General features: G+C 49.9%; 2 protein-coding genes across 2 annotated transcripts; one reads left to right on the top strand and one right to left on the bottom strand.

Annotated features, from left to right (window-relative positions):
* The first annotated feature begins 440 nt into the window (after positions 1-440).
* Positions 441-10970, top strand: SUMF2 (sulfatase modifying factor 2). Its single transcript, XM_016196292.2, has 9 exons — positions 441-545; positions 2014-2170; positions 4991-5105; positions 5545-5589; positions 5945-6095; positions 6937-6992; positions 9198-9282; positions 9452-9596; positions 10805-10970. Exons 1-9 carry the CDS (start codon positions 482-484, stop codon positions 10887-10889), a joined length of 903 nt encoding a protein of 300 aa, XP_016051778.2. The 5' UTR covers positions 441-481; the 3' UTR covers positions 10890-10970.
* Positions 10971-11951: 981 nt separating this feature from the next.
* Positions 11952-20407, bottom strand: PHKG1 (phosphorylase kinase catalytic subunit gamma 1). Its single transcript, XM_016196291.2, has 10 exons — positions 20326-20407; positions 17831-17944; positions 17167-17345; positions 16673-16727; positions 14139-14204; positions 13698-13861; positions 13212-13302; positions 12935-13088; positions 12634-12759; positions 11952-12275 (listed from the first exon to the last, which is right to left on the bottom strand). Exons 2-10 carry the CDS (start codon positions 17911-17913, stop codon positions 12030-12032), a joined length of 1164 nt encoding a protein of 387 aa, XP_016051777.2. The 5' UTR covers positions 17914-17944; positions 20326-20407; the 3' UTR covers positions 11952-12029.
* Positions 20408-21146: the final 739 nt, after the last annotated feature.

Here is a 21146-nt window from a genome sequence, read left to right as displayed (position 1 = left end):
GATCCCCTCCACCCTGTACCCTTCCCCCAGGCCTTCACCACACTATTGTCTGTGTTGGTGGGTTATGAACGTAAGTTCTTAGGTTAATGTCTCTCCACCCACCCACAACAGCCTTCCCTCAGATCCCTCAGTCTGTTCCATGCTTCTGTGTCTCTGGATCTATTTTGTTAAAAGGAATCTGAATATAAAAGGAAAGGAAGTCCCTCCAAATGTTAACAGGTCATGAAGGGGATTCTGAAATGGCGGGCCTCTCAACACGAACCCTGAGGAAATTGTGTTTGTTTTAGCCTGACCCCACTTTAAATTCAGGCCCCAGCCTGTTCTGGGCACCTGGACTAATGACACCCTTGGGTTGACTATCTAAAGGGTGCGCTAGGGGGCAGTGCACAAGGGGTAGTCCACGTGGTGCGCGTAGAGCGCATGCGTGGCACGGGCGGGCGTGTGCTGGGTTCCGGGTGCCGCGGCGGTTCGCGCTCCCGGCATGAGTTCCTCGCGGCCGCTGCTGGCCCTGCTGTCGCTCCTGTGCAGCCTGCGGATCGACCGAGGTCAGTGCGCTGGGCCGCCCGCCTCCCCCTGGCGCCACTTGCCCCAGGAAGCGTCGGGGAAGGGGTGGGCGCTCCCCAGAGACTGCTGTCCCCCCAGGCGACTCACAGCTCACGTCCTTGAATTTTACTGCCTTTTTACTTTTATCATTTTGGAATCTTCGAGCATAAGTTAAAAGAGCAGACTGTAAGTGTAACGAGCCCCCCCCCCCCGTACCCCCCCCAGCTTAACAGCAGCCAGTGTGCGGCCAGTCTTGCATCTCTGGTCACCCGCCCCCGGATCACACTGAGTGAGTGCAGCCTTACACAATTTTATTCCTAAGTAATTGGGCTCGAGTAGCCAAAAAGTCAAGTCACGAAAAAAAAATCATGCCATTTTCCACCTAAAAATTTAACATCCAGCCAGTGTTCAGATTCACCTACTGTAAGTGTTTTTTAATTATAGCTTACTTCTTGAATGCGTGTCAAGATAAACTTTCTGCATTGCAATTGTATGTTTTTTTCTTAGTTCCCTTTTATTCTGAGATTTTCCAGCCTGCCTCGTTTTTCCCCCCTTGAAGTGAGTGGAGTTCTCAGTGTGAGTGTATCAGAATGAGAAGGAGAGCCAAAGACGGGATCCGGAGGGACATGAAAAGACATAGACTCTGCCTTTGAGGAATTAAGGTTCTTAGACACCCTTAGGTAGAAACGTAATACCTTGAAGTGTGACCTGTTGGAAATAGCACTGGCCTGGAAGTCAAGAGACTTGGATCTAGTCCTGTCTCCTGCTAACTAGCTCTTTAAAGTCACTTTCCTTTTTGGGTCCTGGTTTCCCTCCTGTTAAAGAAGGGGGTAGAATTCAAGATCCTTTTAATTTGATTTTTTTTTTTTTTTTTTGAGGCATTCAAACAGCAAGTATGAAGGAGCTCATTCAATTGGATGGTAATTATTTTGCACTTGCGCTAGGTGCCAGGGATACATTCGCAAAATAGATGTAGTCCTTTCCTTTCTGGAGTACATGATATAATGGTAAGAACTGATAAGTGTTCAACAGGTAGAGAGGAAGAGACAGAGAAACAGCATGAGCAGAAGTATGGGTAGAAAGGTCTAGATATATTTCAGGGTATAGTGTCTAGATTTACCTCGCTGGGACAAAGGGTTGTTGTATAGAGGAATTGAGAAGTAAGGAAATAAACATTTGTTGCAAACCTACCATGTGCTCAACATTTTACACTGAATTCGTGCAGCTATGCCTATGAGATAGATGCTATTCCCATTTTATAGATGAAGAAATTAAAACTCAGATTAAGTGATTGCCTAAGGTCACCTAGCAAATTATGTGGGAGAACAAGAATTTAAAGCAAAAATTTTAAGCCTCCATTTTTTTGTTGATGCACACTCATTTTTATGAGTATTATATATGATCCAAATATTGCCACTTGATTTTTATATACTCGTGTATTAGTGACAACTGTCTCTTTTTTCTCTGCAGGAAATGGGCAGGTGACAGGCATGGTTCAGCTACCAGGTGGGAGATTCCAGATGGGAACAAATTCACCAGATGGAAGAGATGGTGAAGGACCTGTCCGGGAGGTGACAGTAAAACCTTTTTCCATCGACATATTTCCTGTCACCAACAAAGATTTCAGGTACATCAGGAGTTCATCCAGGAGGAGTAAAGGCTCTTTCAAATCTTCATTCTTAATATCTAAAAGGAAGCTAGCTGGTTCACTATCACATATCTTTGCAATAATACTGTGAGCTAAGTGTTATCTACATTTTTCAGGTGAAGAATCTGAAGTCCAAAGAGGTTTACCTTGCTCTCTGTTAGTGGCAGACCTGGGCTTGTAGCTCAAATTCCCTGACTCTTGAGCCAGTGGATTTTCTATTACACTGGGCATAGCACTAAGAAATCTGGGCAAAAGTGAAACGCTCAACAGAAACCTCTTCAACAAGGGAGAAGGGATTGGGAGGAGGGTCATACTAGCTGAGAGTGCCTTGAATTCCCTTTATATTTATTTAGGGAATAGCATTGTTTTAGAAGTCAAACATTGTGGTCGCAGCTCACAGGTTGAACTGCCTTAGTTTCCTCAAGGTGATACATTTTGTAACTTACCTTCAGGGGGTACAGGGGTGAATGTATAGAGAGGTTGTTGGAGGAGGAAAGGGAGGGGACAGGAAGGTAATAAAAAATATGGGAAATGACTTAAATGTTACATTTGTGGAATTAAAACATTTGAAGGTAGAAGGTTATGGGGGAAAATTGATTCAGGAGACGTATACTGAAGTAAGCATAGGATTGTTGGTATACTCCTCCGGCCCTTTCGCTCAGTGATTCCACCTCTAGGGATTTGTCTCAAGGAAAGAATTAAAGTTGTTCAAAAACATTTAGCTAAAAAGATGACATTGTAAACAACTATTAACAATTTAAGGATATTTAAACATACTGTATCAATATAACAGAATACTTAGCATTTAAAATCCTATTGTCAAGCCTGGTCCGCATGGCTCAGTGGTTGAGCACCAACCGATGATCCAGGAGATCACTGTTGGATCATGGTTTGATTCCCAGTCAGGATACATGTCTGGGTTGTAGCTAGACTCCCAGTGGAGGGTGTGCAGGAGGCAGCAGATCAATGAGTCTCTCATCATTGAGAGTTTTTCTCTTTTTCTCTCCGCATTTCCCCTCTCCCCCTCTGTCTCTTCCTCTCTCTGAAATCAATAAAGGTATATTTAAAAAAAAAATTTTAAAAATCCTGTTGTCAAAAAGAGAGTTATGAGCCCTGGCCAGGAGTCAACCGATTGATGTTTCTCTCCCCACCCCCCACCCCTGCCTGCCTCTTTCTCTCCCCACCCTTCCTCTCTCTCAACATATGAGGATTGAAAACAACAACAACAAAAAAACCCAGAAAATTATGAGATGCTAAGGGAAGAAAGTAGCTTACAAAATAATACATAATGTGTGATCCCATTTTTAAAACCTATGTATATAGAATGTGTATGCATTAAAGAAGAAGTGGAAGTGCATTAGTTGACAGATTTTTCCCATGTTTTTGTGACTTCCAAATGAAAATAATTCCAGGGAAACACCTTGTTAAATGGGGTGGGGGGGAGGGGTGGCCTGGAGAATATGGAATGAGAAATCTTATTTGGTGTGATAATGGATTATGTTAATTTTTTGTTACCTACTTGTATTTTCTCATTTTTCTACAGTACCATGTATACTGTTTATATATGCTTTTTTAAAGTATTTTTAGATAAGAAAGTTATTAAAATTGAAGGAGAAATCCTTTCTGATCAGACTTGTACTATATCATGGCAAACCAAAATAGATAGCTGCACAGTATGTATCTTTAAGATTTCAAATTATGACCTAGTATATGGTAGAAATATAACGTCACTTCTAGCAAGTCCCTAAACTTTGCTTAGAACCCATATTTCGTCTGCCTGTCTGGCAAAAGATTCTCAAACTGTTCAGATGCTCTGAGGCTGGTAAATAGCTGTTGCTACCAGTTCTGATCTACTCTATTCTCAGTGCCCCTCTGGTGGGTGAACAGTATCTTCCTGTATCAGAGGGCTGGCACCAGCCGGTGATAATGAAATCAATCTATCTGGCCCAGCAATCTGCTTGCTGAAATACGCTAAGCCATACCCAACTATGAAAAGCTGTTCTAAAATCTCAGCAACTTTTTTTTTTTGTCTTTAATTTTTTTCTTTTCTTTTGTTTTTTCAGCAACTCATTTTTACTTGATTCAGTTTCTTTCTTCTGTTAGATGGAGATGATAACACCTGTTCCGCCTCCCTCCCATGATCGTTGTGAGACTAGGTATATAAGAAAGACTTTTCAGAAAAGAGACCTATTCCCCACCCTTAAATCTTCTCAGCAGCTTTATTTATAATCTCTAAAAACTGGAGATAACCCAAATGACCTGCAGTTGGCGAATGAATAAACAAAATCTGGTACATCCATACAATGAAATACTACTCAGCAATGAAAAGGAACAAATTACCAAAACCTTCAACAGCATGGATGAATCTTAGAGGCATTATACTGAGAGAAGCCAGACCCCAAAACTATATCCTGTATGGTTCAATTTATGTGAATGTGTATTCCAGGAAAGGTAAAATCATAGGGATAAAAAACAGATCAGCGATTGCAGGGCCACAGGGGAGTTTTGGGGGGTGTTTAATGGAACTGCTTTGTTTCTTGATTGTGATAGTGACTGTATGCTTTGTCAAAACTCACAAAAGCATACACTCAAAAGGCTGAATTTCACCGTATGTGAATTGCACATACAAGCAACAGATTTTAAAAGAAAACCTGTTCAGGGTCTACAGTGAATTCCTTGGAGTTCATGAGAGCTCTGTGATGTGTGACTTACAGGATATGTGAGCTTTTCTGGAGCAGGAGAGGGGAGGATGGAGCACAGAAACCTTTCAGCTGAACCAAGTGAAATATCTCTTTTCAGGGAGTTTGTCAGGGAGAAAAAGTACCAGACAGAGGCCGAGACCTTTGGGTGGAGCTTTGTCTTTGAGGACTTTGTCTCCGATGAGCTTAGAAACAAAGCAACTCAGCAAATGAAGGTGAGAAACCCTGGGCGTGTGGTTGAGGGAATGGGAGTGGGACCTGGACATAGAATCCTGTGGGATGTGGGGTCACCTGGACCACAGTAGAAATCAAACCTGAGAGCTGGAGGCAGCAATTGAGAGAAGCCCTCCCTGGAGGGTTCAGGTGAGCACCCAGTCCCAGGAAGCGAGCCCTGAGCTGGTTCCTGCATAGAGAGATACATATAAGGTTCAAGATACGTCCTGAACAAGCAGAACATCCTGACAACCTCCCTCTAGTGAGGGTCCTGAGACATTATACTTTAAAGATTCCAGACACAGCCTCACTTGGAGCACCTGAGTCTCGGCCTGAAATGTCTGCCCCGCCTCCCGTGTGTCATTCAGGCAGGTGCCGCGCTGGGTTTGAGCATCTTGCAGTCTTGTTCCTGTTTTCAGCCATGCTCTTTCTTCTTTGTAGCCTGTTCTCTGGTGGCTTCCAGTGGAAAGGGCATTCTGGAGGCAGGTAAGGGTTGGTTTCTGCACCTTGTTTTCTACCCCTGGAGGGCTGGCTTCCCTAGACCCCTCGCCCAGCTGGGAATACTAAGTTAAAAAGGCTGACAGAGGAATTTCAGGAAAACAGACAAGTGACTGTCTCCTCTGCCCTTGTTTTTTTTCTGTCACCCATCCCAATTTTCTTTTCAGTCTCATGTTAGTCTCTCCTTTCTGACTCTGGACCTCTCCTCACTCACCAGGCTCTCTCTTCCAACTTCTTTGCTTTGCCTAGTGTCACAAGCTGCACTCAGGTACCCTAAGCCTAGCCTTCCTAGACTTCTGTGAGCTCCTAAAGCCTGTCTCACTTCACTCCTCCCGGCTGTCAGCCTGCAGGTCCCGGCTCGGGCATCCGAGAGAGGCTGGAGCTCCCAGTGGTGCATGTGAGCTGGAACGATGCGCAGTCCTACTGTGCTTGGCGGGGGAAACGGCTGCCCACCGAGGAAGAGTGGGAGTTCGCGGCCCGAGGGGGCTTGAAGGGTACAGAGATGCCAGGGTGATTTCCCTCTGCACTCTCCATCCTGCCAGGCACTGGGGGGGGGGGGTGGGGGTGGTTTGAAGGGTGGGAAGGCTCCATGCTCCCTAGAGCAGTGCTTTTTCAAGCGTGTAGTGAAGGACCAGTTCCTGTTGTTATTTTCACTTCTCATTTATCTCAGACCAATAGTATGTAAAATATCATAGAAATTCATAACTGGAAAATGGAATGAAAAAAACACTAATTTTTTTTATTGTTGGAGATTCCACAGACATGTTACATTTCAAAAAATACAGTCAGAACAGCATCGCATAGAGAAAAAGAGGAGAGCTGTCCAAACCGCATGCCTTTTCCATAGGCCTATAGAGAGTAATATTAAAAATTGCTTGTTGCTCGTAACTTTGTTGTTCCGCAATCCTAACTAAAAAAGACAGTTATGAGAGTGACCTAGCAATTCCTCATATTCAGGACCTCTACACACTCTTCACGTGAACACCAGCTATACCAATACAATAGTCAAAGTTAGTACTGTGATACATGAGGGTGCTTGTTCTTTTAGCTTGTAAGTCCAATGAACTAGTTTCTCAGTGGTTACTCTCAATTTTCGGCACCGATCTCCACGTGAACTGGTAACAAAATGGTTTACAGACTGGCCTTGATCAGAACCACACCTAGGATTGCACTGCCCTGGGGGTAACACAGGAGGCGGGGCTCTGAATGCAGTGCAATGAGTGGAAGGGATGGGCAGGGGATAGAAAAATAACTTCCTTTGGGTTCCCCCACTCTTTCTGTCTTTCCCAACTCTTCACCTCTCCCTCCACTGCTGTCTCCTTGCTCTCCCGGCAGGTCAGGTTTACCCCTGGGGAAACCAGTTCCAGCCAAACCGCACCAACCTGTGGCAGGTAAGAGACATCCCTCACCCCTGACCCTCTTCAAAGCATTGAGACCTGCCGTAGGCCAGGCATTGTGTTAGGCTGTGGGATTCAGAGAGCTTGGGTTCTAATGGAACTGAAAGCTGGTTAAGGGGTGAAGCAGGAGACAAGGTGGTAGTGCAGAGTGTGCTCGGGAGGAAGTCATTCATTGCCTGAGAGCACTGGGGGTGACTTCCCAGAGAAGATGACATTCGAGCTGATCAAATGGGAGTGTGCCAAATGAAGAGTGGAGGAAAGGGTGTTCCAAGCATAACAGAAGAAGCAATGTGAGTGTTGGCATTGTATTAGGAAAGGCTACTGGGTGTTTGGAAACATGACAGATTCGGAGAGGCTGGAGCATTGGGAAACAATTGGGGGGGGCGGGCCTAGGAAACGACATAGACAGTGGGTTGGAGGCAGATTTTGAAGGAGCAGGTGTGCCCAGGTATGGTTTTAAATTTTCCCCTCTAGGCATTGGGGAGCCACTGGAGGTTTTAAAACAGGGGAATAACAACATCAGGTGTTAACCTGTGGGATGCTAATGGTTGCTCATTTGTGCAGGACCAGATGAAGTAGAGCTGCAGAGGTGGCTGGGGGGTCTCTAGATTTGAGTCTGTGGCAGTGGCCCAGGTGATTACAAACACGTGAATTAAGTGGAAGTGGGATAGAGAGGAAGCCAAATGGGAGAGGCATGTCTGAGCAGATAGACAGGGTTTGGTAATTAATCAAATGTGGAGGGGTGGAAGAGAGTTGGACTCAAGCATGAATCCAAGTTTGAAAAACAGAGCGATGGTGCTGCAACTATCCAAATAGATAATATGCTTGTTGGGCCAGAGGGATAGAGCCTGATCAGTGTAAGATCAGCTTAGCTTAGGATGTCTTTGGGTCCTTTATATGATCAGTCAGAAGTTGAAAATGTGAGTCTGAAACTTAGGACAAAGGTCTGGGTCAGAGCAAGTACTTGAGAGTCATCAGTATATACCTTAGGAAAGAATGACACACACACACGCCCCAGGAGACTGTCGAGTGAGGGGAGCACAGCCTCAGTGTTTTAGGGAGAAGCATTGAAAAGGGCCTGAGGGTGAGACTGACTTTTCAAATGATCTTGGGATCAGAGCTTTGCAGAAAGAGATATCTGACATACACTGTTTAATCTTTGATAAAGTAACCATTTTGAGCCTCAGTTGCTAGTTGTTAGGCTTTTAAAAATGTTTTTGTTGATTTTAGAGATAGAGGAAAGAGAGGGATAGAGAGACAGAAACATCAATAGGCTGCCTCCAGCATGCCCTCCACTGGGGATTGAGCCCGCAACCGGTGACCTCTTGGTTCATGGCTCTACGCTCAACCACTGAGCCACCCTGGCCGGGCAGTTGCTAGTTTTTTATAGGGAAAAAAACACTTGCCTCACAATCTTGCAAGGATTAAATTAAAAGACATAAGTGTAGGCCCTGGCCGGGTAGCTCAGTTGTTTAGAACATTGCCCTGATACACCGAGGTTGCAGGTTTGATTCCCGGTCAGGGCACTAAAAAAAGAAAAAGACGTAAGTGTAGCAGCCCTAGCACATGGTGGGTGTTGAGTAAACTACAGTCCCTTCATCTTCTGTTTCAGAAGAGCAGCTGCCATAGAGTCATGGCAGCTGAACCCAGTTTTAATGAGAGGCATGAACAAGTTGAACAAATCGCATTTGCAAATATAGATTACTTTTTTAAGAATTTTGGTGGTAAAGAGCAAGAGGTGAGGAAGGCAGAGTCAGGGCAGATGAGGCAGAGTTAAACCTATGGGTGGTAGAAGAGAGAGATGGCACCAGAGAGCATAGGATGGGCATCTGTGGTTCCTAAGAAGGTGGAGGGTGCAGGGCATGGAGAAGGGGAGGAGAAGCCTTTCTTCCCAAGGCGCCTAGGACACGGGGCTGGAGGCAGAGGGGAGGCAGGCTCTGAGAGTGGGGAAAGTGGGAGTGGGATGGGCTTGACACGGACCACTGCAGGCACAGGGGAGACCACACACTTCCTGAGCCAGCTGGGAGGTCATGGCGGAGGACATGAGGCACTGGTTTGGGAGCTCAGGCTGGGAACTTCTGATCACTGCCATATGCCCTTCCCCCTATTCCAGCACCATGACCTTGGTTTTCTTGTGGGCAGGCAGGAACACCTGCCATGGGACAGGATGGTAAATCTTCCTAAATCTCTTTCCCTTAGGGAAAGTTCCCCAAGGGTGACAAGGCTGAGGACGGCTTCCATGGGGTCTCTCCAGTGAATGCATTCCCCCCACAGAATAACTATGGTAAGATTTCTCATCTGTCAACATTCACAAACTGGCTGGTGGGAGCAGATCTGATAGATGAGGCAGAGAGAAGTGCTACCGGGGGAGCATTCGCTTCCCAGGGCATTGACGGCTAGCAGGTGGGCATCATGCTTCCCAGCTTAGAACTGACCCACCTGCTGTGCTGCAGGGCTCTATGACCTCATGGGCAACGTGTGGGAGTGGACAGCTTCACCATACCAGGGTGCTCACCAGGACATGCGTGTCCTCCGGGGGGCATCCTGGATCGACACATCCGATGGCTCCGCCAATCACCGGGCCCGGGTCACCACCAGGTAAGGAGCTTGGTAGATGGGGGCTGAGAGTCTGGGACGTGTCCTCTCAGAGCACAGGCGCCACCACAGCTGGTCTTGGCACTGCTTCTGCATCTCTACTTCCACCAGGAGATGTGGTTATGGAAAAGAAAGGCAGTGCTTGCCAGGAAAAACAAAACAGTCCAGGACAACTTGTGCCTTTTCTTCTCAGCTCTCAGCACCAAGGGAGACTTTGTGTCCAGCATCTCAATTACGTGGGCTTCTCTTCTTGTCCTCATAAGTAGGTGTGCAGAGGGAGGGAAGTAGAATGGCCACATCAATAGGTCATGGCCATGGGTCATGGCAGTGCTGACTCTTTAAACAAGTGGGATCATGAAAAATCATTTCTACAATCATTTTGATTTACAGTCAAGTTAAAAATGGGCTCAGGTGGGTCCTGGGACCTGTTCATTTCACACAGATGGTTAGTGGTGGCACCTGAATGGTAGAATCCCAGGCTTCTGGTCCCCTTTCTACTTCATCCATCTGTAGATTTATTTCTGTTGATCTCTCTGCAACTCCTCCTACTCCTGGGCTCCATAAGGACTGTAGAGGCCACTGTTTCTGTGGCCTCAGGATATCAGGTTTGCAGGTGTTTCTTGGACCCACAGAGGCCCCTGGATTCTCTCAGGTGTTTTTTTTTAGGACAAAATAGTAGAAAAAGTACTGGCCTGGAAACTGTGTCTCACACTGATTCTGTTGTGCCACTGAAGCAGTGGTTGGCCTTGGGCAAGAAATTTAAACCTTTCTAGTATCTGATCCTGGGTCTATAAAATGGTGAACAAATCGTGCCTTCCAGAGCAGCTGGAAAATGGCAAATGAGGGATATATGTGAAACTTCTTTGAAAAGAAGCTTCTGGCACTGTGATACTCTCACTTCTTGCCAACAGTTTTTTTTCCTTCAGCTTAGTTATTCCTAACTGTTAGCAGTCAAAGCTATTAGTCATGGTCTTTCCTGCCTCCCAGTGCAATGTCTCAGGACCACTCTCTCTTCCTCAACCCTGTCCCAAGGCCGCTTCATGTCCCCAGGAGTGCCCTCTGACCAGGCTTATTTCCAGACCATGCCCTCTGCAGTCCTCGGGGCCCCCCAGACCACAGCAGTCCCTGGGAGGTGGAATAGGAAAGTTGGGTAAGGCCCAAGGCCCCTTTCTCAACAAATGTTCATTCTCTGTCCCCTTTTCTGTTGGCAGGATGGGCAACACTCCAGATTCAGCCTCCGACAACCTGGGCTTCCGCTGTGCTTCCAATATAGGCCGTCTGCCGGGGGAGCTGTGAGCAGCCACTCAGAGCCAAGGAGAAGAGCCCCCATGGTACCCATGCCACTCCCTGGTCACATTCCAAACAGCCAAACTTGAAGCTCTTCAGATTTAGCCTCGGGAATGACTGCCTTCCCCTTCCCCCATTCCTTTATGACAGGCACCTGTCACCAGGGCAGAAGAGGCCTCTGGCCTCAGAGGAGCTGCTGTCTCTTGGTGAAGGGGCCCAGCTCACTGATTGTGGTGGGAGCTGGGTGTTTCTCTTAGAGGTAAAATATTAACCATACAGGGGCCAAATACTCAAATGACTGGGGCAGAGTATTCTTAAAGGCAGTTTGTTAAAAAAAAATTTAAATCTCTTCCCTCCCCCTTTCTCTGTGTCTGATTCCGGGATCTGACATTGTTTCTGAGGGCAGAATTTCCACAGTTCTCTTTGTTTTCCCAGAAAATGACTGTAGGAAGGAAATTCTTCCTTCATTTCCCTCATGTATAGTGTTCTATGTGCCTCTGAAGGAACGTAATTTCCACTCTCTGTAAGTAAAACGCAGTGATGTGGCCTCTTTCAAGCACAATTCCGTCTTCAAAGGGTCTGGGAGAACCAAGTATATACCAGGCCAAACTGTGCATCGTGCGAGTCACAAAGTAAATAGTACGCCAGTGAGACAAGCGTGAAAAGTGTCCCTTTCTGTTGTTAGTTATATGTAAGGGCTCCCATATGCCTCTGAAAACCTGCCCCCTTGAGAGAAGAACCTGCTCCCATGTGTCCCTGGACACTGAGGTCAGTAAAGTCTCCTGTGATTGTATACCTCAGACTGCTGTCCGTCTTTTCTCCTCACGCTGGGACCCTCAGGGAGGTGCACCCGAGTGTTAGTAACTCTGGGCCTCCCATGAGGAGAGACTGAGATGGTGGTACAGCCGGGATGTGGAGAGCAGGACCACAGCTCGTCCCCTCCTGTGGGCCTGGCCTCGTCTGCACTTACCACTGTGTGAGGGGAGTGCCCGCTCTTCCTGTGCAGAGCCTCTGAGCAGCGATGGCCCAGGCCCAGGCGGCCTGGCCAGGATCGAGGGGCCCTCTGCACAGTCTCATCCCTTTGGTTAACGTTTCTGTGGCTTCCCCTCGCTGCCGGTGCCCTCGTTCCCCCTCCCTCCTGCCAGCCCCTCAGTAGTCCTCCTCGACCTGGGAGAACAGCACGGCCTTGGGTTTGTTCTCAAAGAGGGCCGCCCGGTTCTGCGCCTGGCCTTTCTTTACCCAGTGGCCATAGATCCGGAAAGCGTAGGCGTCGATGAGTCGGCGCAGAGGCCGGAGGGAATAGGGGTCACAAATGACGACCTCCCGGGTCACAGGCTTCACCCGGTGGTACAGGTAGTAGATCCGCACTGAAGCCAGCACCGTCAGAGCGATCACCTGAGGAAGGCTGGGACTGAGCCTGGGCCAGCCCCTGCAGGCCTGCCTCCTCCCATCCAGTGCGGGGAGGCCCTGAGCTTGTGGCTTTTGACGGGCCCTTCCCAGTGTTCCCCCCATTCCTGCCCCACCAGGCATCCGAAAGCATTTAGACTGTGGGAGCCAGTCAGGTGACACCTGTCTTCCCTGAAGCCAGAGGTTCCCGGAACCATCATGGGTGGGTGGGAGGGGAAGGGCAGGGGCCCTGGAAACCCTAGGCGGAAGGAGCAGTCCCTGGGGGGAAAGAATGGACTTGGGGGCTGGGACTTGAGGAGGCAGCAGCGACTGCCCCAGGGCCCTGGTGGGAAGGGAGCTTCAGTACCTTGAATTTCCCCCGCGGGCTGAAGTGCCGCACTTCCTCCACATCATACTGCTGGAAGAAGGGGTGCGCCAAGGCCTCTTCTGCCGTAAGGCGGCCCTGGGGGTCCACCACCAAGAAGCGGGAAACCTGAGAGAACGGGGGGTGGGTAGTGAAAACATCGAGGCAGGGTCCTCACCAGCACTTCAGGAGACATGGGGTCTCTCCTGGCAGACTCTTCCATCCTGTGCCTGGCACACCCCCCTCTCCCCATGACGACTGCCCCCTTGCCTGAGCCCAGGAGCCAGCGGGCCTGGCCCCTCACCAGGTCTTTCACGGTGTCCGAGTAGTCATCCCACTCGGGGGAGCCAAACTGGTAGTTGCCACTCATGATCATCCTCAGCATCAGCATCTGCTTCCGGTGCCAGAAGGGCGGGGAGCCGGCCAGCAGGGTGTACATGATGACCCCTGTGCTCCACCTGGCGCCAGGGGTGGGGAGGAAGGCCGGAGGGCTGGCTGTAGCTCTGGCCAGTTCCTCCCCTCCCCAGTCAGGTGTTCCTGGCCAAGGTGGCACCCCTGTCCCTTCTCCCCAACACACTCACATGTCCACCTCCTTCCCGTAGCCCGGGTGGTCATCGTTCATGGAGCACTGAATGATCTCAGGGGCCAGGTAACTGGGGGTCCCACAGACCTCTGCAGGAATAGTTACCATCAGGATAGGTCAGCAGGGGGCACTTGGAAAAAGAAGGTCCAAAGAAAGAAGATGGATCAGAAATGGTGTTTGCGCTGGGACTCTCCTAGCATTGGTCAACTTCAGGGGCAAGGGCAGGGGCAAGGGCTGGCTCATAGGGCCACCCCCTTGGGGCCTGTCGGTTCCCTGGTCTAGCCATTCTGGCCTGGAACTCAGGCAATGGGAACCTGGCTCAACTCAGTCCTGAGAAGAAGGGCCTACCTGAGAAGACATCTAGCCCTGAAATGATAGGATTTTTTTTCTGGGTGGAAAAATAGGGGAGGAAGCCAGGCCATCTCTGTTCCTGGGCTAATGGTGAGAAAGCCTGAGCCCCTGGAATGGGCCCACATTACCAGACCTCGTAGCTTCTCTCCTGGCTCCAGCTGGCAGGAAAAGCCAAAGTCTGTGAGCTTGATATTCATGTCATCATCCAAGAGGATGTTCTCGGGCTTCAGGTCGCGATGTACAATGTTGAGTTTGTGTAAGGTGCAGATCACCTCCAGCAGGGCTCTCATGATCTTCCTGGGGCGGGACAGGCACATTTCACTCTGGTCCCCTACTCTGCAGGGCCAGGTAGCAGGCAGGGAGACCAAAACCCACATACCAGCCAGACTGCAAGTGCGAGAGGACTCGGGCCAGTCTGGGAAGTCCAGGCTGAGCCAAGGAGGGAGGAAGGTCACAAAAGCCAGTGTCACACACCCATACCCCAGACAAGTGCACTCCATGCCCCTCCAAGACCTGGGTGCCTGTAGCACTAGCACTCGGACAGGGAGTGAGGGAGGGGCAAGTGGGTCCTCACCTGGTTTCCTTCTCACTCAGGGTGACCTTCTCAGTGAGGTAATCAAAGAGCTCCCCTCTCTTCATCCTGTGGGGACACAGGGTTTGTAGCTGAATTGGTCCCAAGACCACCCCTTTCTTACCCTGCTCCCAGAGAGCTCCTTCTCACCCTGTACCTCCAGAGGCAAATGACCAAGGTCTGCAGGGAGGAGCTGGGAAGTGCGTGGAGAGGTGGTCTGGGAAGACCAGAAGAAGAGCAAGGGAGGCCGGAGGGGTGGGATGGCACCAGTGTGAGGGTGCTCCCCCATCTGTGGAAGGACATCATGAACTGGGATCTATCAGGGCCAAAGTCAGGGCTGGGAGGTAAAAAACTGGTCCAAGGCCCCCCTGGCCCAAGGACCCAAACCCACATCAGAAAGACAGGAGTATCCTGATTTTTTTTTCAGGCTCAAATGGAAGGAGTGGCAGTACAAGTGTTGGAGGAGCAGTGTTGCCTGTTTGGGGGTTAAGAATTGCTGTTCAATCTTCTCACTTCTTGGAGTGGTCTATAAAGAGGTCTGTGCTAGAACAATCTAGTTATAAGCTGGCGAGTAACTTGGGGCAGCATTAAAAATAGATTCCCCAAGCAACTTCTTCAAAGGTTAGAGACATCTGAGCTGCCCCCAAGGACAGTGCCACTGAGTGGAGTTGGGGCAGCTGCCGGCCATCTAGTCTGGAGGGGCCCTGGGGAAGTTTCCCTGCCTTAAATAGAAAAGGTGCATCCTGCCCCCTCTCACCCAGCCCTCTAGGGAAAGCAGTTGGATTCCGAGGGCTCAAGGAATTTTGCCAGTGTCACTGGGAGGCAAGAAAACCATTGAACTTAGCTGCCAGAGCAGCAAGACAGGTTCTGTTCGAGGAAACAACCTAGAATTTACAGAGATAAGCCTTGCTTTATACAACATCTGTAATGTGTTCCTAAAAAGCAACATATGAATCCAGCTTTTGTCATTTTAATTCCATTTTAAAGACACTAGGAGAACTCACTATGAGCAATAGCAGCAGCAGCAGCAAAAAAGATTTACCTGTAAGTACTGGGGACTGTGCAAGTTCCATCAGCAGGCTCCTGCCTTCCTGGAGCTGGCAGTTTAATTGCATGCACACGCCAACTTACATTGTTTCTCCAAGTCAAATGACACTTCAGTACAGCCACAATATGAAATGTTCCAACAATTACAAAATCTGCTTGAACAATTTTCTAAGAAACCCAGTCCCTAAACTAGCTGTTATGTATGGAGAAATGAAGACACCCCTTTCACAGTGGGCCACACAGCAGAGATTTCTGTTCTTCAGCTAGGACTCAGGAGAGTTGGGAAACAAGGAGCCAGGGAGCTCCTTTCCCTGGGAACCTTTCTAACAAAAATGGTAATAGCGTCTGAATGCCCCATTCACAGAGCACTTTGTGTTGTTTGAATTTGATGCTTGGAGCCTGGTGACACAGGCAGAGTGGTTGGTATCATTTGTCCTTTCTTGGGGAAACAGAGGTTCTCAGAGCTGGAGGGCCCACTGGTGCCCGTAACAAGGAGCTCCCCTCAGTAGCCCTGCTGGTGCAGACACAGGGGAATAGTGACACTCCCCTGATGATGACGATGATGTCCATCTTAGAACCGCACCGCAGACACAACCCTTACCTCCCTGGTGGACCTCTCACCTCAATACTACTCCTCCTCCTCTCCACTCTGGCCTCCTGACAGTCGGGGGAATCCTTTTCAAAAGCAAATCAAATCATTGCTCTCCTGATGTCCACCCTCCAAAGTCCTTACCACAGCTAAAATGCTTGCAGAATCTGGTCTTCGGTCCTGTCCGACCTCGCATCCTGCCATCACCACAGGCTCGCTCCACTCCCCCACCCTGGCTTCCCTGCCAGTCCTCCAGCACGCGGAGCCCGTCCAGCAGGGCCCTTGCTCTGGCTCTCCCGTCTGCCGGAAGGCCCATTCTCCAGGTCTTGGTTCAGATTCCTCCCTCACCTCACCCAGGTCCCTGCTCAGGTCACGTCCTGCAGAGCCTTCCCTCACCACGTCATCCAAAGAAAAGAGGCCTCACCTCTCCCTAACTGCCGTTCAGCTTTGTGTGCATGGACTTGGCTGCGTGTGTATGTTACGGCGTGATCGCTTCCTGTTTGAAAGTGATTACATGAAGTCGGGAACCTTATCTGTCCTGCTCATGGTCATACCCTTAATGTCTAGAGTCAGTATTGAATGACCATCATCATCATTGTAGCTAATTGTTATTAATATTTACATTGTGCTGGTAGCTGTGCTGTTATTAGTCCCACAATACTGATGAGAAAATGGATTTTTAAAGAAAACATCCAACCCATAAGTGGTAGACCCAGGATTCAAAACCTGGCAGCCTGACCCCACCCCAGGGGCTGATCTGATTAAAGCACTTGTGATCCTATTTGGCATCCACAGTGTAGGGGTCTGGCTGCTAGTCTCCGGGGAGCCCTAGATGAGGGACCACAACACGAGGTTCCCGATGGGCCTCAGGGTATGGCTGGCTCCAGGGCTGGGTACTTACAGATCAAACACCAAGAAGAAGAAAGTGTTGGTCTCATAAGTGTCCTTCAGCTGTACTGAAATGGAAATGGCTGGCTTGTCTCAGGTGGCAGAGGAGCCTGGGCAGAAGCAGCGGGGCATAGGGGCAGGGGGGTTAAAGCTGCTGGAGCTGACTTCAGAAGTGGAGGGGGTATCTGGATGGGACTCAAAGGAGGCCCGCCAGGGGAGGGGGCAGGCCCAGGGACTTCACATCCCACCCCCACCGACACCCAGCCCCAGAGGGACCCCTTCTGACTGGCTGGAAGAGGAGACTTAGAGCTGAATCCCTGGAGCAGTCTTCCTGGAGGTTGGAGCTGGAACCTGAAGCCTCAGGGCACTGGGTTGGTGGGGCCTCAGGGTGCAGGAGACACTCTGGACAGTTCTGGCTAGCTGCGCAGTGGGCTCTACTCCCTGACTTGGGTTATCAGGGCAAAAGCATGGTAGAGCACCCCACTATGGCTGGGAGCCGGCACTCACTGATGTTGGGGTATCCTGACACCTTGTGCAGGATGTCCACCTCCTTCAGCGTGGCCTCTCGCAGCTCCCGCACCTCCTTGGGGCTGAAACTGCCTCCGCCGGTGACGTCAATGATCTTCACGGCGTACTCCTTGCACGTGGGCTTGTGGATACAGCGCCTGACGACACTGCTAACTCCCCTGGAGGTGCAGAGGACAGACGGTCCCAGGGTGTGTCCCAAGTCCAGGCCACAGCAAAGATGTCCTGCCTTGTTCCCCAACTCCCAGTGAGCTTTTGATGACAATAGGATACTGATGAATAACAAGCCTGGTCCCAGGCTTCTTAACTCCCAGCTCAGTGTTCACACATAGAAAGAGGCTCCACACATTTAAGGTCATAAGCTTCCTCTGACCCCTGATCCCTGACCCTGGCCCAGTGCTAGGTTTGGATGTGCTTGTCATCAGCATCAGTCAGCACTGCGGGCAGCTCTTTGCCAAGAGAGGTCCCTGATCTGGGTACTCTTACACCCCCTATCTGTCCTGTTCAGGAGGGGAGGGATTCTCCAGTTGCACAGTGCTTTGGGATGGAAATGGGCTCGGTGCTCAGGGCCAAGCAGAGATTGGCCCAGCCTGCAGAGCCGGCGGGTGCCTAGGACAGCATTTCCTGGGGAAGGTCTGGGCCTTACCTGCCCAGGATCTCCTTGGGCTCATAGTTCTCATAGAAACCCTCTGTGGAATGTGAGTCCAGCAGTGCCTCGTCCCGTGTCATGCTCAGCTCCTTGGGGTAGTTCTGAAGGGCTCTGAGAGGGGCACAGAAAGAAGCTGTCAGCCATCCTGACCTAAGGGATGTGCTCTTTGAGGGCTGGGACCATTTTCACCCATCTTTGTCTCTCCCAGCACAGGGCTGGCCTATTGTAAACGTTCAAAACAAATATCTGTGTGTTGAAAAATGCTTTGGAAAGAGCCCAGCATCGTTCTTCCCACTTCTTCCCACTGGCTGTGAACTCTTGTGAGCCCAGGTGCCCATGTCTCCCTGCAGGTTCTCTCTAAGCTGCTGCTCCCCCTACAGGAGCAGAAATACTCAGTCAGGCCCAGGCTGCGGCAGGACATCGGGCCATCAGGCCCCAAAGGTAGCTCTGAGGAGGCTGACACACCCTTGATTTTAGAAAGAACCACAAACACCCTGGCTTGGTAGCTCAATAGGTTAGTGTCATCCTGATACACCAAGGTTGTGGGTTCAATCCCTGGTCAGGGCACATACAAGAATCAGCCAACGAGTGCATAAGTAAGTGAAACAACAAATCCATGTTTCTCTCTCCCTCAAATCAATCAATAAAAATAAACTTGGAAAGAACCACAGAGAAACTCTTTAGAGGACAAATGCAAGTGCGGTTTCCTCTCCTCTCTGAGGAGATGAGGCTGGTGCTGCTTTTCCTCTGCCTGCTCTCTGCGCTTGTGGAAAACGTGAGAAGCTGCACAATGTCATCTTCCTAACATGCTGCTCTTACAGCCTCTCCTTGGCTACCCGGGTCCTAACTGTCTGACCCTGAAAACACCCCTTTCAGAACATGCTTCCTGACCTTCCCACTGCTCCTTCCTCTCTCGTTTTGTCCTTAACACAGATTTTCATAATCACCTTTCCTTCATTCATCCTTTTATACTCTTTGTAAAGCACTGTGTGAGATGCTCTGGGGGATGCAGAGCTCGATGGGAGAATCCTGGTCCCAGCCTCTGGTGTCACTTGTCAGTGTGTGCTGTCATGTCCCCCATTAAACCGTGATCTTCTCACCTGGCCGGAGTGGCTCAGTTGGTTGAGGGTCATCCTGTGCACTGAAAGGCTGTGGGTTCGATCCCTAGTCAGGGCACATGTGGGAGGCAACCAATTAATGTTTCTCTCTCACATTGATGTGTGTGTGTGTCTCTCTCCCCCCTCTTCTCTAGTATTAAAAAAATAAAAACAAACAAAAACTGTAATCTTCTCTAGGATGTCCCAGCCCCTCTGTGTCCAGTGCAGACATGTAGCAGGTGCTGCTCCCTAGATGTGAGTTGTTGGAGGTTTCCCTTTGGTGCACTGTTCTGTTGGCAGAATGCCCCGTGTCCTACCTAACAATGACCAGCGAGCCGAGTGGTCCTGCACAGTGTGGGGCAGCACAGAGCTAGGACACTCAGGCCTGGACACAGAGGAGCTGAGCTGGCCAGCTTTGCTTCAGCTATGTAGAGGCCACAGGGGTACCGACCTCAGATGAAGGATCTGAGGAATGGGGAAAGTTCTCTACTGACAGGAAGAAGAGCAGACAGAAAACAGGCACAAGCTGCCACTTGGCAGGGCCTAACTGTTCTAGCCCCACTTCTACTGCCCTTTCTGGGCCCAACAAGGCCCATCCTGTCCAAAGGGCCAATTTGCTGACCAGCCAAGCTGCAGCCCTGGCTGCCTCGGGACTCGGACTGACTGTTCCAGGAAGCCTGGTGTCCCCACTGCTGGGTGCCTGGTTATCAGAGAATGAGAATAACAGTCTCCTCTGCCAGCAGCAGGCACCTGAGCTGCTCACAGGCTGCTTCTGCCCTGTCAGCAACCCCAACTGAGCATAGGAGAGCCTGTTCCCTATAACATGGAGTTTGGTTCCTGGCAAGTCCTTTTAAGTTCCCAACACTGGATAGACCAATTCTTTCCCTTCCCCCAGCCCTCCATGGGCAGAGGGTATATCTGGACCCACCCCAGGATGCCATCCCAGCCGAAGGATCCATTCCATGCCACAGCCAAGTTCAGCTAGTTCTGACTGCATTCATCTCTCCTGGAGTGGGGTGGGGGAGGTTTCTCTTGCCCTCTCCCCTTGTTCTAGGCCTAACTTGGGGCTAACTTTGTGCCTCTATTCACTGACCCCACCTGCACCCCCCACACTGTCCCTAAACCTCTTTGAAAGGGGTCATCAAATGGGCTTAGTGGTTTCTGGAACATAACTTCCCTCCCCCAAACTCAGAATCTGAAAACACAGTCACAGGCACCCACTTTCTAAACTCCTCTGGAGGCCTCAAGAGTCAATGCTGCCGCTCTTGTGGTCCACTTGCCTTCAGAAAGAAGCGGGTCTAATGGATTTCGGGGTTTCTATCTTCTCTACCCCACAGCCTCCCCCTCTCCCTGTCTGCAGCCTGGCTTTTGCCCATCACTGGCCCAGCTACTCACCGTTAGGTCCTCGCAGGCCCTTGAGTGGACTTGACAGGAATCTCAAAGGTCCCAGAGCCCCTTGCGGAAAGGGGGCGACAGAAGACTGAAGTGTGTCCTGAGCAGCTGCCCGTGGACAGGGCAGGATGTTTTGCTGCTCTTCCTTGTGCTTTGCTACTTTATGAGGGAAGGCTGAGGTGCCAAAAATAAATCACAAGGGCAAACCGGGCTGCTGGCCAAGTCTCAGCAGGGGTGACCTCTGGTGGAGGGTGAGGGAAGTTCGGGTGACCTGGGACCAGGCCTGGCAACATGAGGTGACTGACGGATCTTCCTTCTGGAGCTCAATTGGCCTCTAGGCTCAGAAGATCTGAAGCCAACCTGCTTGTCTGGGAGCTATTTCTGTTTGCTGTGATCAGGAAACAGCACACTGGTGCACCCACACTAGTGTCGGGGCCCGGACATGAGGATCTGCTCAGGGAGTTTGTGTGGGTGCCCTACAAAATGTAGACCTTCAAGGTTAGACAACATCCGCTTCAGGAATCGACCTCTCATTTGCCTTCATTATTTCACCCTTAACCCGTTTTGTCGTCAGCCTGCAGTTTCTACCGTGAAGACTTCTGTGTGCCAGGAAAAGCATATGGGCTTTGTGTGCGACTCTGGGCTCTTCGGGTGAGGGTCCTCATCAGTATGATTCTACCGTAAGAGGTTGACAGAATTGGAAATAATGCATACAATGTGCTGGCACACAGTAGATACTTGTTCATTACTCTCCCTTATTCTAAAGCAACCTTTTTTCAAACCCTTAATTCTAATATACAGATGAAGGGGTAATTTGTATGTGC

This window comes from Miniopterus natalensis, chromosome 3 (assembly GCF_054644295.1).
Source record: "Miniopterus natalensis isolate mMinNat1 chromosome 3, mMinNat1.hap1, whole genome shotgun sequence".
In the NCBI taxonomy this organism is placed as follows: Eukaryota; Metazoa; Chordata; class Mammalia; order Chiroptera; family Miniopteridae; genus Miniopterus; species Miniopterus natalensis.
The sequence above is the reverse complement of the archived record's forward strand: the minus strand, read 5'-3'. Positions and strand labels throughout refer to the sequence as shown.

Bases quoted from the DNA above. Each gene is read 5' to 3' on its own strand.
- SUMF2 (XM_016196292.2), top strand. From the start codon at position 482: ATGAGTTCCTCGCGGCCGCTGCTGGCCCTGCTGTCGCTCCTGTGCAGC. The intron at 546-2,013 runs GTCAGTGCGCTG...TTTTCTCTGCAG, and splicing joins CAGCCTGCGGATCGACCGAG to GAAATGGGCAGGTGACAGGC. The intron at 5,106-5,544 runs GTGAGAAACCCT...TCTTCTTTGTAG, and splicing joins AAGCAACTCAGCAAATGAAG to CCTGTTCTCTGGTGGCTTCC.
- PHKG1 (XM_016196291.2), bottom strand. From the start codon at position 17,913: ATGACACGGGACGAGGCACTGCTGGACTCACATTCCACAGAGGGTTTC. The intron at 14,205-16,672 runs GTAAGTACCCAG...GTGTCCCCACAG, and splicing joins TTCTTCTTGGTGTTTGATCT to GATGAAGAGAGGGGAGCTCT. The intron at 13,303-13,697 runs GTCTGGTAATGT...CTATTCCTGCAG, and splicing joins GCCAGGAGAGAAGCTACGAG to AGGTCTGTGGGACCCCCAGT.